Source organism: Akebia trifoliata, chromosome 4 (assembly GCF_017979445.1).
Source record: "Akebia trifoliata isolate Shusen 1 chromosome 4, ASM1797944v1, whole genome shotgun sequence".
Lineage (NCBI taxonomy): Eukaryota > Viridiplantae > Streptophyta > Magnoliopsida > Ranunculales > Lardizabalaceae > Akebia > Akebia trifoliata.
Genome location: NC_141378.1, coordinates 3,061,474 through 3,077,059, shown reverse-complemented (window position 1 = coordinate 3,077,059; position 15,586 = coordinate 3,061,474). Strand labels below are relative to the sequence as shown.

Below are 15,586 nucleotides of genomic sequence, written 5' to 3'. Positions count from 1 at the left end.
CATGGTTTTCAAAAAAATTAGTTGATTTGAACTGGTTTTCACCAGTCGAAGAGGGGAGAATCATCGTTGCTCAAATCAAAATGGATTCAGCCAAATTTTGAAATCCTATCAAACCGAGATCATGTTTGACAATCAATCACATGAGTTTCTATTACTATGATATTATCAACTCTATAGAATTGGCCTTTTTCAAAATTATAGATCATACAAAAGTAGATCATAATTATACATTGAATAGGACATTTCTAATTTTAAAAATACTTTTCACAAGACTGAAACATTTGAATGACTGATTTTTAGTGAAGTATACTATGAACACGTTCCGCAGCTACTGTTAGGGAGCCAATGCCTTTGTCCTATATGGTGGTGTCAATGAGTTGGTTCCAGTTTGGTTTATATGGGAACTAGAAGTGGACCCATTAATTTTTCTCGATTCTAATTCCTATTGGCTCTCATTCTGATTCTCAAATAAAGGGAACTAAAATAGAAACCATCAAAAAATTCCTCTCCAAATGCTTTTGTTTCTCGATTTTTATCAACTTCTAATAGTTTTTGTCTCAATTGATTCGGTTTCAAGAGACATGACTCTAATCAATTCTAATAAAAAGGGGCTCAAATTAAACTGTCTTATTGCTTCCAGTTTTGATTTGGTTCTGATTAAATGAGTACCCATTGACACTCCTAACAAATCCATTTGTAGAGTCCATATGGATATCAAGTTCAATAAATCAATTAATGTATAACCGACTGATTTTCATTCCAAAGATCTTGTAAAATTTTTGCAAAGTTGAAAAGTTTTGCTCTTATTTGAAACCATTATCATAAGTATTCATTTTTTTTTTTTGAATGGAAAACAGTTATCTCAATTCAACCTCTCCATCAAACAGATCACATTCCTTTTTGTATATTATTCTTTACTTCTTAAGGCAGGCTTCCTTTTACGTCAAACAGACCAAGATCCATTTCACATTTTATTTTTATTTTTTTCAAAAAATATCCACACATTTGTATTGAAAAGAATATTAGGCCCAACATTTTTCAAAAATGTACACATTTTTTAGTTGAATACATTTTCTTAAAAGAATATTGAAACAACATAGCTTTAAAGTGATGTTATCACCAATATTTGAGGAATTATTGCTTTTCAAGCGTGGCGAAATATTAACCTGAATTTCAATTGAATGAGATGTTTGAGGAAGAGCCATGGCACACTAATCGACTCTCTTGACATGATAAGTTTAAGAACCGTAGATCTGTACGCCTTGGGATACACTTTTTTGGGGGGGAGTGCAGTTATGTATCTCGATGTGTACAGATCTACGGTCTCGAACTTGTCATGTTAGGAGAGTCGATAGAGTGTACCAGGTGAGTTAGTCAGATTATTACGATTCTTGAGGATATGATGTTTATCAGACAATATAAGAGTACAAGAACTTAATTTCAGATAGAGAATAGTAGTAAAAGACTTCATAATTTCATATTATATATATATCTCATACGAGTTCAACAACTAACATAACCTTTAAAATACCTTAATTTATCAACTACAAAACCTATAAAAGGTTTCTATATATATATATGGATCCTATCTCACCATCAATCCTTATTTCAGTCTCTTATTTAGATATTAAGTATTATCATATATAACCACCACAACTAGTCCCTTACTATGGAATCAACCCGCCAGCAGCCAAAATCTGTTTCTCCAACTACAAACCATCCGAGAGAAATGTTAGAGAAAATAAATGCTTTGTAATTAAATATTTTGGTTTCACGAAAAATCTTAATCTACTCACCCGAAATATATGATCAAGCATGTCCCTCAAAAGCACATACTCAAATTTTATCTTCGACAGATTTTCCCGACACCTAACAATAGGTTCTCTTGATCAGAATAACCAGAATTTTTCTTTTTTCCTATTCTAACTTTGCAGATTTTTGTAAATTAATCATGAATATAGGGGAAAAAAAATTATAGGATCTAATTAAACTCACCGAATAATGTCCTCTTCTTGGCAATTAGCAATAAATTCGTGACAGCTATGCGTAATTCTTGCTGCACCTACCCTACTATTTAAATAAACCGATTCTTTCCATCAAACAATGTTGAATGAAACATAAACAAGTATCATTTTCTTCCTTTTTTATCTAAATTTTGAGGGCTCATCTTATGCCTATACTATTACTTTTACTTCAAATTTTGATTTTCGGTCTTCGTTTATTTCGTTTCATAGGTTCCATTTTGAATCCTGGATCTATGGTATTAAACATAGAATTTATAGCCTCATCGGAGAGGGGAAAAAAAAACAAAGTAAATAAAGGTAAAAGAAGTTGTAAATACGTGGAACGTTGGTCAGCATAGTTTTGCATTTGAGCATGCAAAATTTCGAAATCTACATCCACTTCATCATTCCCTTCTGCTCTATAGAGTAAGAAGTTTTAGAAGAAAAAAAAAAAGGTGCAAAATTAGACCATAACCACCCAAGAAACCAAGAAGAGTAGAAATAAAAGAAGAAAAAAAAAAAAAAAGCCTGAATGCTCACAAAATATTGTCTAAATCCTTGAAAAATCGCACAGAGTGAAACTTGAAGTCATTCACAATATAATTGATAAGCTCTATGTTGTTGCTAGTTCGTCGCTGTTGTTCAAGCTGGCTGTAGCAATTATCCAGAAATCCCTTCTCACCACCACAAACAAAAAACCCAAAATCAAAACCAAACCCAACAAAAGATTTTTAAGAAAAAAAAAAAAAACTATATATATATATATATATATGAGAGAACATGATAAAACATAAACCCAGAGCAGAAACCTCATCAAATACAGAAGATTTGTACTCAATCAACTCTATCGTCAAGCTTTCGATATCCATGCTTATGTTTACTTTCTTCTTGCCTTCTCCAACTGATTATTTGGGAGGGATATAAATAGAAATTTAAATAACTAAACAAATCCTCTAGCGTTTTTTTCATATACAACTCATGACTTTATATTGGTTACTTTTTACATGGTCTATCATCCAGAACAGCATTGCTCGTGACTTCATGTTGCAGGTAGGTTTTGTGACAATAATTCATAATTGGCATCTATTCTAATAGTTTATCTTATGGGCTTGGGCCCCTAATGAGAGCTTTATGCAGTATTGCTATGGGCCATACATCCACAGCCCATAGTCTTTCTACCTGAAATCCTGGTCGTTTTAACTTAGGAAAATGCTGGAATGACACAAGTGACAAAAATGATGTGGTGGCGAGCATATAACCGTAGATTCTTTTTACACGTATCTCATGAAAAAACATCTACGATAATGTGCACGACACCACGAGTTTTTGTCACCTTTGTGTCACCCCAGAACGACTCTTTAACTTATCGTGCCCACCAGTCGTTCATTTTAGACGCAGCTGGCTCCTTCGTTCCAACTTCCAAGCCACCAAATTTCAACTCTCCCTCTCTCTCTCTCTCTCTCTCTCTCTCTCTCCAAATGATCGAATCTAGGGTTAGGGTTTCTCCATCTGTATTTATCTTTCTGCTCTTGATTTCGTTGCTCCTCAATGAATCCTCGAGCTCCTACTCAGATTCGATAGGTTCGATCGTCCATCCTTCAAAAGTAAAGCAGATCTCATGGAAACCCAGGTAGGAAAATTTCTCTTAAATCCCCCTTTTTAATGGAGTTCTCTCGACTGTCTTCTGAATCTGATTACGTGCAGAGCTTTTGTCTATGAAGGTTTCCTCACCGATGAAGAATGCGATCATTTGATATCTCTTGTGAGTTTTCTTGAAATTTTGATTATAACTATATAGAATTCAGTTTAATTTTGAAATTTTTTTTTAGTGTAATTTGGCTTATTTTTGGTGGCGATGTTGCAGGCGAAATCGGAACTCAAGAGATCTGCTGTTGCAGATAATGAATCGGGGAAAAGCAAGCTCAGCGAAGTTAGAACGAGCTCGGGAATGTTTATTAAAAAGGGAAAGGTTGTCTCTTGATTCTTGATCTGTTTCTTTTCGTCCTTACATTTGTCGTGTTTTCGAAGCTAGCTGAATAGATTCTTAATTTAGCTTTCAATTCGGATAAATTGACCGGTTCTCAAAGAATAGATCTGAACTGAGCTACTGATTTAATCTGGCTTTCTCTGTTTGATTGAGTTGACATTGGAAATCCCTGAAATGTTTTGGTTTGCTCACAGGAAGAAAGTCAATCCAGGATTTCGCAGAATCCTTGATCGACTAATCTCATGAAAATGCGTATTTTGAAAGCATCCCCAATTTACAAAACTACCCAAGTTAGGTGTCAGTGCAATTGGTCAATCGGGATTCTGTGAAATCCTGTATTGACTTTCCCGTGAGCAAAAGAGCAAAAAATTTCTCGAAATTCCTTATAATGCTCCCCATTTCTTGTCCTCACTTTCTTGGTTCATAATAAACATTGAAAGAAATTAATGCATGTTTTCACAAGAATTTGTTGGCTTATTCAAAATTATTAATCCTGAACTACCATTTATTTCAGATATGATTACATGATTTTAATTGAGTGTATTTTGAACTCTTTTGGTGTAGGATTCTATTGTTGCCGGAATAGAGGATAAGATTGCGGCATGGACCTTTCTCCCTAAAGGTGTACCATCCGATGAACTTTTGCTCAATGTCTTAATATTTGTAGTTTCTTTCCATTACAGTGTAACCAATCTAATAAAATGCTTTACTATTTCTTATCAACGAAGTGCCTTTTGTTAACTTAAATTTGTTAAAGTTTAACTTGTATGGGTATCTAAGGAAAGAAATTAGATGATATGAGAGGGTGTACGAAGAACTTCCATTCGGAGAAAAGAAATGGGATGGGAAAGGCAATCCTTAAATTTGTGATGTCATGTGATCATGTAATAGAAAAGCACATTTCAAAACGAGATAGGAAGAACATTTATTTACTTTCAAGAGTGAAACCATTAAGAAGTTGATTTTTGTTTTCTTCTTGGGAGAACTGATGTAGAATTATGCAAAGATTAAGGTTATTTGAGGAAAGGGTATGATCACTCTACTTAGGCTAGTGATTTTAGATATTTACATTAAGAAATTGAAGGTCCAAAGAAAAAGGTGGTGGAATCTAAAAGTTTATTTTATTTTTCTTTTAAACGTTATTTCTTTTTCTAAATAAATTGAGAAAGAAAGAAATGTAGACCTTAGGGAGTATAGTGATTTGGGATAATAAGTCCTTGGGGAATTTAAGGGAAAAAGTCACACATATAAGGACCTTTAGTGGTGGAATGTGAGCGTCACAACGTCATTGGAGGAAAAAATTATCTATTATAAGTGAAGCTAACACAAGACATATGATGATATATGATTCTAATGTCCAATTGAGAAGCTATGAGATGTGTTGGAAAGCACATTCCGATGTCTACAACAACTATTTCAAGACTTTTATAGAAATTTTGATGTTATATATGTCAAATTGTGTTGAAAGTTTTGGTATAATAGAAGTTTTGACGAAATTTGTAGGTGCTTTAGTCATTATAAGGAAAATATTTAGTTTAATGGTTGATATTTATTACATAGGCTTACATGAGGCTTTAAAATTACATTTTCTTTGTAATAGATATTAAAATTATATTTTCTTAGTAATAGAGATTATGAGAGAATTATAAAAGCAGACTTTTGACCCCAGATTTTTGGGCTCTGGCTTCCATAATGATGACACATGCTTGCAATATGCATGTAAAAATGTTGCTGTATCCTATTCTTTCTTTTCTTTTTTTGAAGATTTTGTTCATATTGTGCTGTAATTTTAGCACCATTTTAGTTTAAACAGAGACATTATTTCTGTACTACTATTTGAAGCTTATGTGGGATTTGTATTTGTAGACATGTACATATTCATTAGTATTATGTAACTGTATGCAAGTCAATATGTTACTTTTTTTCACATGGTCATTGTGTTTTAGGCACCTTGTATCGGTGTTTAGCACCGCCTGTATCCCAGGGACTAGGTCATATTAGATTTTAGGTGGCAGTGAGACGTGTATCTCACAATTTGATTTTTTTTTTTTTTTTAATTGGACGAATTTAGAAATTAAAGAGATGTAGATAATTAGGTGGGATGGGTAAAAAAGAGAAAACTAACTGTAAACAAGGATTCTTTATGTTCTGTCAAAGCAAGCATATGCCAGTTTGTTAGCATGACAGTAGTATTTTTTAAAAACGGAGAAACTGATTACTTTGGTGCTATCTAGCACTGTTATATGAACTATGCTTCATGTTTTTTCAGAGAATGGAGAAGACATGCAAGTACTGAGATATGAGCATGGGCAAAAATACGATGCACATTATGATTACTTTGCTGACCAGGTTAACATTGCTAGGGGTGGGCACCGGTTTGCCACAGTACTTATGTATCTCTCCAATGTGGCCAAAGGTGGTGAAACAGTATTTCCTTCAGCAGAGGTAAGTTCAAGTATTACCTTTATTTTTATTTCTATTCCCACCGAAGAGGTTGGATTATCCTGTAAATATTAGGAATTTAGTCAAATCATTTTGGGCCTCCCTATTGTTTGTTCCATCAATCAGGGGCAAGAAAATTATTCCAGACTTAGCTTTGTTTTCAGATGCTCACCATTGTTCTTCTGGGATAAGTTATTGTACATTTTGGCATCCATGCTCATCCATCAATGAATCAGACCATTCTTAGGTGGGCAACAACCAAAAATTGCAATTATTAGACAATCCTCTAACCCTCTGATCATGAGCTAAAATGTGGGTAAACCTGGGAAAAAAAAGGGTTCTTCAAACATCTCAACCCTGTGAAAGTAGATTGATTTGCATGTCTTCCAAGTATACAACAGTAACGACAGAATTTTGTCTTATCGTTGCATCACTCATTTTAATAATGTGATTTTCCCCCCTTGATACTCTTAACAGGATTCTCCACATCGTAGGTCACCTACAACAGATGATGATTTATCAGATTGTGCTAAGAAAGGAATTGCAGGTAAGCCCCAAAAGCCATTTTATATTTACTTTTGTAATTTTTTACTGTCATTTAATTAGTGGCATTTATGTGTTTGTAAAATATACTCAGTAAAACCAAGGAAAGGGGATGCCCTTCTCTTCTTCAGCCTTCACCCAAGTGCTATCCCAGACCCAACCAGTCTCCATGGAGGATGTCCAGTAATTGAAGGTGAGAAATGGTCTGCAACCAAATGGATACACGTAGACTCATTTGACAAGATCTTGGGAACTGTCAGTGGTTGCAAGGATGAGAATCAGAGCTGCGAGAAGTGGGCAGCTCTTGGGGAATGCACGAAAAACCCAGAGTACATGTTGGGAACTCCAGAACTTCCAGGCGCCTGTAGGAGGAGTTGCAAGGTGTGCTAATGTTCGGCTTACGTTTTCTGAATGGTTTGTCTCTTGTCATCTACTGCCATGTATTACTGCTGGATTGTTCCAAAATTTGTGTATCAGTAAGAATATTTTTGCATCAGTGATTATTCTATAATATGCCCTTTATTTACCCAACCCATGTAACAAACAGTTCCCAAGTATGGGCTTTGATTTACATTGTTATACATAAATGGTTTGGATTACAATAGCAGAGGGACCGTGCAACTCATTAGTTGCGGTCCAACTAGTGCTAAGCCCAAAAAATCAATGGGGCATGGGAGTTTCATCATTTCTTACAAAGCACATTAAACTATGACAACCAAGGAGTTTAGGAATGTAATTTTCGCAAATTTAGTCGGGAGATAGGATTGAGTTTGTATATATCTCTGCAATTGTTTCTTGTTGCTTGTGTTTGTGCATTCCTGTCTTATTCTTACACTCCATGGAATCGTCACTCCTGAATGGGCGTTTGACCCCTACTGAAGATTTTGGACTGCCAACTTTCCTTCCGTTAGGTTGGTCTTCTCAATCGCCCCCCATTATTCTTACAAAAAAATTTATTCATCAAAATTAAAATTTAAATATGCCAAGCCACGTATGATTGACAAGATAAGATCTTCCCTTCATTATTCCTATATGTTTGTTTACCGAATCTGGTTCTTACAGAAGTTCCTCCATATCCATGTGGCCTTCGTGGCTGAGGGATGTTGGAACCCAAGCGTTGTGGCTTAACTTCTCAAACCCAAGTATTATTTACATATGCACCCCTAAAGTTGAAACTCCCTAAACCTTCAACTGTTACAAATTCCTCCTTCACAACTGCATTTTTTTTTTTTTTTTTTAATTATAAGATTAAACTCATTTGCAAGGATTGAATATAAACTACAAATAAAAAGATAATCATATTGTCCAACAATGTTTGTCGCAAAATATCCAGCATCATTAAAATATTACTTATTTTAAAGAAAGAAAAAATGCCCATTCACTCTCTTTGCGGATAATAAAATATAACAGATAATTTTAGTGCCCAATGCCATTATACACAAACAAGCTTATTGCCATCAAGATTGTGCCATTTGTGTATTAAAAAATAAAAGGTTTTGTTATCTTCCTTCTTCTTTTTTCACTATTAGGTACTCAAATAATACATAAAATGCAAATCAATAAATATTACAAAATACTTTTTTTTAACGATACGCTTGCCCTTTATTTGCAGTGATTGAATGTAAACTATAAAATATAATTATAATGTCCAATACCATTAAATTATTACTTATTTTAAAATATTAAATACTTCATATTCCAATAAAACAAGCAAACCATAAAGATTCGGCTATTTTTAATAATCCAACAATCTTTAGTAGGTCTCCTTATTTTTTTCTCTAACTTCTTTTTTTTATTTTTTTTCAATACACCGTGGAAACAAGATTTAAAAAAAAAAAAAAAAAAAAAAGAGTTATAAGTTATGTATTATCTAATTGTTTTTTTTTTTTTATGATTAAGAAATATTCTTTTCAAAATTTGTTGTTGAAAATTATTAAAATCATTTATTTTTCTTTCTTGATATTTTCGTTTGTGCTACTTTAGGTCTTTGTATTATTTATTTATTTTTGGGGAAAAGAGGATTTCTATTGCCACACCAACCTTGGTGATTTCATATGAATTGAAGTGCTCTCAGCAAAAGTTGGTGTGGCAACAGAATATCTCAAAAACAATTATTGCTGCATCCCTCTCGCTGAAATGACCAAATTACCCTTTATCTCTCAGGAAGTGAGCTGAATAGGTGATCCCAATTCCCTATTACTTTTCTTTTTTCCTACGAACGAGGATCGAAATTGCCCTCGTGAACATACATAACTCTCTTCAAAACAGGCTAGGAAATTCAATTATTTCTTTTTCTTCAGATCTCTGTGGTTTTTATTTATCTTTATAGAATCTCAATCTCAGATTCTCATTTTGATTCTTCTGGAGAAGCAGTTAAGTGTAAAATCAACTCTGATGGCTGGAAGAGCGATTCATCAGTTGTTGAGGAGGAAATTTCAATCCCAATATGCTGTAAGAATCATATTCTCTCTCTCTGTGTTTTTTTTGTTCCTTTTAGGGCATCATCTTTACCGATGTCAATAAGCTTATTATATGATTATCGTTTACTGATTTTCCCTAATCCCTAAAAATAATCGGATTGTATGTGTTCGTGAAAAACCATTGAAGTTCTCTTTGTTCGATTAAAATCACCCATGTTTTGCTTATCAAAGATGAGTATGTTTTAGGGATCAGAACTTGATAAAACTTCGATTTATAACTTCTGTGAAGAAAAACAACGAATTGGTTATGTAGGTCAAGCTAACGAACCACTCGTCCTTTAGTTTGTTTGCCTTTTTAATCCAGGAAACTATAAACCAGTTTCGAAGATGGTTTTCAAACCCAGTTTCTCGTCTCATCTCGCATTGAGACTGAGTTGACTCATCAGAGTCATATTGTATTAGACAAGTCATTTCGTTTAAGTAATTTTGTTTAAGTAAATGTAAAATAATTATTAGTTTTTCTTTATAAGTTGGGTTAATTGATTTTCAATCATAAAATTGGATTTCATATGGATCAGAAATATTTAAATTATTAAAAATTAATTATTTTATGTAAAAAATTAAAGGACCGGTCAACTTGGATGAATTTTCATAGATTCAGCCAAGATTTTCAAAATATTGGGTGAGTCGTCTCAAATCTCGAATGAGTCACTGTGATTGTACTGAGATTTTAAACCATGGTTACCCCGTTACAGTAGATGACATTTGTATTTTTGTTCTGGATCTCTAGAGAAATTAGGTTACATAAAGATTCTCCGAATTGAAGTCATTTCGTGCTGCAAAATTATTTTGTCGCATTTAGAAGTTGTAGAGTTTTGAAAGCCATAAGGAAAGTTGGTTAATAATCAATTTCTATCTTTCAAGGATTATAATGTGAGAGAATTTTCACCCTACTTCAATCCAATGTAATTTTGGAAGGGGAAGATATTATTGTTCACAAAATGCATCCCTTTAGGCATGAGACCTTATTTTGCTACCGTGGTCAAGTTTGGATATGGCCTTAGTTATGCATTTAGTTGACATTGTAGTTATTGGGTTTTATTTCATTTAGTGCTCTTAAGACAAGTGTTTCATCATCGTTTGCTAAAAGTAGCTGTATTTTAATTTGCAGTCTGCCCCTGTATTGTCCTCCCTTATCTTCAAGCAAGATCAAGATGGAGTTAGATCTACTAGTGTGAAGTCCCTGAGAGCACTAGCACTCCTTGGAGCGGGTGTTTCTGGGCTTCTGAGTTTTGCAACAATAGCATCTGCTGATGAGGCGGAACATGGTTTGGACTGCCCAAACTATCCTTGGCCTCATGAAGGCATTCTTAGTTCATATGACCATGCATCGTGAGTGAATTTTTTTTTCCCTGTCTGAATTAGTTAAAACCAATATTAAAAGATGCTTTTTTAGTAAGAGAACTGCTATTGGAAACCCAAATTTTACTTGTTACACCCCAATTAAAATAAATAAATAAATCAATCAATGGTTGAGAAGAAGTGAAAGTTGGGGTGCCAATAGAAACTCTTTTTTTCGGTTTAGATATCGATATGCTAGATATGCGATTTCATATGAGCCTAATCCGGCTTTAGGGAGACTTCCAACTATGGATCAGCTTATTAAGAGGGGTTTTATTTCGCCAAATCAGTGTTGTATGTGCAAATCTCAAGCAGAATTGGTGGATCACTTACTAATCCATTGTCGGGTGGCTTACTTCTTGTGGTCGCATTTTTTATCTTTGTTTGGTATCGAGGGATGTTTTCCTAGCTCGGTTAAGTTAGCTTTGGAGTCCTGGGTGACATGGGGCGGTTCTTTCTTGGCTTCTAAACGGATATTGTGGTTTTTGGTTCCTTTTGCTATTTGTTGGGGTATTTGGACTCATCGAAACCGGTGCATATTCGAAGGAAAAGTTGTTATGTTTGAGGGTTTAGTTATGTCTATCTTGGAGCTCTTGTTTTCTTGGAGCAAGCTTTATAAGGTCTTTTCGGGGGTCTTCTTTGAAGATTTCGTTGTTAGATGGGATAGGATTTGTTCGTTATCGTGAGAGTTTTGTTGTTTTCCTTTGTTTGTTTTGTTTTTCTCCTGCTTGGTTTTTGAGGTGGTCTGCTCAACCACCCTTTTTTCCTCTCTTTTTAGTTTAATAAAATTATCTTTATTGATCAAAAAAAAATATGAGCCTAATCCTAATTGTAAAGAAGTGCTGAAGTTGTTTGAATGTATTATAATGTCGAGGTAATAACTTGAACCAATTATTTGTAATGTTCAAATGGTGTGTTTTAATATTTAATTAGGGTGTCTGGGTGTGATAAATAATGTACGAAATTGGGGTGTGATGGGTAAAAGTTGGGGGTGTCAATAGCTTCTCTTTAGTAGTATATGACATGCCGATCTCTCTGCATGAAAGGATGGCCTAGTATTATGGATGTATATGTTTGGAAGTGTCGGAATGTGATCTCATTCCACCATACACGAGCAGGATTCGTCGTGGTCATCACGTCTACCAGCAAGTATGTGCATCTTGCCATTCAATGTCTTTGATTTCGTATCGTGATCTTGTCGGTGTGGCATATACCGAAGAGGAGACAAAGGCTATGGCTGCTGAGATTGAGGTTGTTGATGGGCCAAATGATGAAGGTGAGATGTTCACTCGCCCTGGTAAGCTAAGTGATCGTTTTCCACAGCCATATCCAAATGAACAAGCAGCAAGGTTTGCAAATGGTGGTGCATACCCTCCGGACCTTAGCCTTATAACCAAGGTGACTCAAATACTTGTGTTCTGATTTTTTTTGGTAAATGGCTCTGGTTGCCAGCATTATCTCACTCTTTGTACTCTCAGGCTCGTCACAATGGTCAGAACTATGTGTTTGCCCTTCTAACTGGATATCGTGATCCTCCTGCTGGTGTTTCGGTATTTTTCTTGCCTCCCTATCGTAATATGTTACCATATGGAATTGAGATATTTATTGCTTGAACTACTACATGCTTGAAACTTCTTTGGTTTCCCAAATTCCAGATATTGATGGCCTTAATTTTTCCATTTATTCATGGTTACTATCATAGATAATGTTAGTCACTAGGGGATTGTGGAAATCCAATTAGATTTTTTTTTCTTCTTGATTTTGTAACACTTAGTTTCCATTGTGTTGTTGCTTTTGTTTTAGCTTTTGTGTGTTTTCTTTTCTTTCTCTTGTATGGGAGTATCTCAGCCTCCTCTACTTCTTTTTTTCTCCATTAATGCAATCTTACAATTATAAAAAATAAAAATAAAAATAGATATATAACAAATATTTGAAATAGTAGATGAGGATTTTTAGATCGCGTAAGGATTTACTTGTAAATTTAGTTTAACTATGTACTTTGATTCTTCATAACTTATGACTTAACATATTTAACCTCATATTAATGTAGATAAATGATAGAGGAGTGTAGAGAAAAGATGAATAATCTCCATATGATTTTTATTGATCTAAAGAAAATATATGACATAGTACCTAAAGAATTGATTTGGTGGGTATTGGAAAAGAAAGGAGTCTCAAATGGTTATGTTGACATAATTAATGACATGTATGAGAAATTTGTATTTGAGGGTAGTTTACATTAGGGAAAAGATCCTTGGCCCCTTTGTTTTGTTAGCCTCTCTCAGGTGAGTGTAGGAATGGTATTGTGGTGCTTGCTGACTACGACATCATTTTTTATATCATGTTGTTTCCTGTGATGATACAGATCTTCTATGCTCATCTTCTTCCTGCAAAATTATATTTCTTTGTTATTCATTATGTTGGCTTCTCATTACTCTTAAAACTTGTTTGGCTTTTGCATGGAGGGAGGGAGGTGTGACATTGCATTGCTAGGAAGGCGATAAGCCATCTTGGCGTACTCATTGTTATTAATAATATCTTCCTTGCCTATCAAGGGGGAGGGAGGGAAACCTTCCTTTCGGACCACTCTTCCACTAGGATTGTTTGCATGGAGGGAGGGAGGTGTGACATTGCATTGCTAGGAAGGCGATAAGCCATCTTGGCGTACTCATTGTTATTAATAATATCTTCCTTGCCTATCAAGGGGGAGGGAGGGAAACCTTCCTTTCGGACCACTCTTCCACTAGGATTGTTCCATCCTTATAATGCTTCTGAAATTGGGACTAGTGTAGCCAAAACTTTGGCTAAGCATTGCTCTCTGCTTGTTGTTGTCCTTTGGTTTTTGTTTGTGTTTAGTTCTTGCTTGGTTTGTCCTTGTAATTTGTTTTTTTCTGTTTTGGAGCTATCTCGGCCTCTCTTGTACTTTTTCACATTTCCTTATTTATAAAATCTTTATACTTATCAAAAAAAAAGACTTTGGCTAAGTGATGTCTAGGCCGTCACATTGCCTAATTAATAGTCCTTATGGATGTGGAATGAATTTTTGCTTGAAAATATTTCCTTGTAAAGAATATTTTACATTTTTGGAATTTTCATGATCTTCAACTATGCAGTTTTTTAAGGAAATAATTGTTGTTGGAGGAAAATTCGCAAGCTTACTTAGAGGACCTAAAAGACATATTATAAGACTATGGTTTTATAGAGAGAAATATTGAGGAATGAGGAAACATGTTCATAGACAGAGTATGGATGGATGAATGGGTAGTAGGACTGAGAAAGAAACATGTGAAACTGTAGGAGCAGCCTCAATAGATTCCAAAATAAGGAAAGAGTCCATTGCATTGTTTAAAGGACTAGGGGGACTTGGATTGTCTGGCATTGAACCTGTGTGATCCTTAAGGCCAAGTTGAGTTGGTTTGGTCTTGTGCAACGAAGAGTCGAAGATTGATGTCAACATTATTGAGGAGGATCGTGCACATTAAGGGTTCGTGCCTATGTTTATCATTCATCTTTGGTCGGTTTGGCAGCTGAATTTGTGCCATCCTGGAAAAAATCAGGGAGTTCCCACCCAATTGACGGTCTATTAGTCATGCTTCCATTTCACTAATTAGCCAGTTAAGTAATTCTTGAATCCACATTGCAGATTCGAGATGGACTGTATTATAATCCATACTTCCCTGGTGGAGCAATAGCCATGCCCAAAATGCTTATCGACGGTGCTATCGAGTATGAAGATGGTACCCCTGCGACAGAGTCTCAGGTAATTCTTCCATAATTCATTTTATTGTGCAATCTCATCTATACAAACTAGGGAAGCTCAGTTTCTTTTCACAATGTTTGTGCAGATGGGGAAAGATGTAGTGACATTTTTGTCATGGGCAGCAGAACCAGAAATGGAAGAGAGAAAACTGGTAATTTGGCTTTTACTTAAATCTCTCCATGAGTTGGCATCTTAAATTAAATTTTCTGTTTTTTACTGCAATATATCTTTAATTGCAGATGGGATTCAAATGGATATTTGTACTCTCGCTTGCACTTCTCCAAGCTGCTTATTACAGGCGCATGAAGTGGTCTATTTTTAAGTCTCGCAAACTGGTCCTTGACGTCGTCAACTGATCCTCCTTAGGGGTTTTTTGTTTCCTTAATCTGTATGCATGTGGGAGGACCTGGCTTGAGAATAATGAATGTAGATGATCTAGGATTGCTGTAATCTATACAAAAATGGCGTATCAGCCAAAAGCAGACAGAGAACCGAGTCGGTGTTTCAACAATTTTTGTGAGGGAGAAATAAGTTCCTACTTGTTGCATGGCACGTTTTTTTTTTCTTGAATATTTTACCCTTTTTGTTAAAGTATTATATTCCATCAGGGAGAGTGCTTCCTTCCTTTCTAGTTGATCTCATCATGATTGAATGATTCTAGATTTCACTTATCTTGCTTCAACAAATCTGGTTTTGCCTACAGCCTCACACGATAGTATGGTAGTACAGCAGCCTTTATATACATTTGGTGCACATTCTCATTCATTTTGATCATCTGATTGATTAGCCATGGCCTAATATGTAATCAATCAAAGAGTCCCTGATTGTTGAATCTGTTGCGTTTTGTATTTATTTCACACCCCTACATTTCCACCAAGATTTGGAATACCTCCTTGGAAATGCCACATGTAATCCAATGGAAACATTTTTTCCGAAACTAAACTACTACCAATTTCTGAGTTTCATGCCATCAAACGTCATTATCGTTACTTGAATTTGGACACTGCACTGGTGGTTTAGCAAAAGCATA

At 34.9% G+C, this 15,586-nt stretch overlaps 2 protein-coding genes across 2 annotated transcripts; both read left to right on the top strand.

The window, feature by feature from the left end:
* Positions 1 to 3,402: 3,402 nt before the first annotated feature.
* LOC147402974 (putative prolyl 4-hydroxylase 4) lies at positions 3,403 to 7,577 on the top strand. The gene is made up of 7 exons (XM_086438403.1): positions 3,403 to 3,633; positions 3,708 to 3,765; positions 3,868 to 3,972; positions 4,555 to 4,612; positions 6,260 to 6,435; positions 6,910 to 6,979; positions 7,070 to 7,577. The coding sequence occupies exons 1-7, from the start codon at positions 3,482 to 3,484 to the stop codon at positions 7,363 to 7,365; spliced, it is 915 nt and encodes a 304-aa protein (XP_086294529.1). The 5' UTR covers positions 3,403 to 3,481; the 3' UTR covers positions 7,366 to 7,577.
* A 1,591-nt stretch (positions 7,578 to 9,168) lies between these two features.
* On the top strand, positions 9,169 to 15,187 carry LOC147402973 (cytochrome c1-2, heme protein, mitochondrial-like). The gene is made up of 7 exons (XM_086438402.1): positions 9,169 to 9,426; positions 10,567 to 10,787; positions 11,915 to 12,194; positions 12,275 to 12,346; positions 14,440 to 14,556; positions 14,642 to 14,707; positions 14,796 to 15,187. The coding sequence occupies exons 1-7, from the start codon at positions 9,370 to 9,372 to the stop codon at positions 14,910 to 14,912; spliced, it is 930 nt and encodes a 309-aa protein (XP_086294528.1). The 5' UTR covers positions 9,169 to 9,369; the 3' UTR covers positions 14,913 to 15,187.
* The last annotated feature ends 399 nt before the right edge of the window (positions 15,188 to 15,586 follow it).

Bases quoted from the DNA above. Each gene is read 5' to 3' on its own strand.
- LOC147402974 (XM_086438403.1), top strand. From the start codon at position 3,482: ATGATCGAATCTAGGGTTAGGGTTTCTCCATCTGTATTTATCTTTCTG. The intron at 3,766-3,867 runs GTGAGTTTTCTT...GCGATGTTGCAG, and splicing joins GCGATCATTTGATATCTCTT to GCGAAATCGGAACTCAAGAG. The intron at 3,973-4,554 runs GTTGTCTCTTGA...CTTTTGGTGTAG, and splicing joins TGTTTATTAAAAAGGGAAAG to GATTCTATTGTTGCCGGAAT.
- LOC147402973 (XM_086438402.1), top strand. From the start codon at position 9,370: ATGGCTGGAAGAGCGATTCATCAGTTGTTGAGGAGGAAATTTCAATCC. The intron at 10,788-11,914 runs GTGAGTGAATTT...ATACACGAGCAG, and splicing joins AGTTCATATGACCATGCATC to GATTCGTCGTGGTCATCACG. The intron at 12,347-14,439 runs GTATTTTTCTTG...TCCACATTGCAG, and splicing joins ATCCTCCTGCTGGTGTTTCG to ATTCGAGATGGACTGTATTA.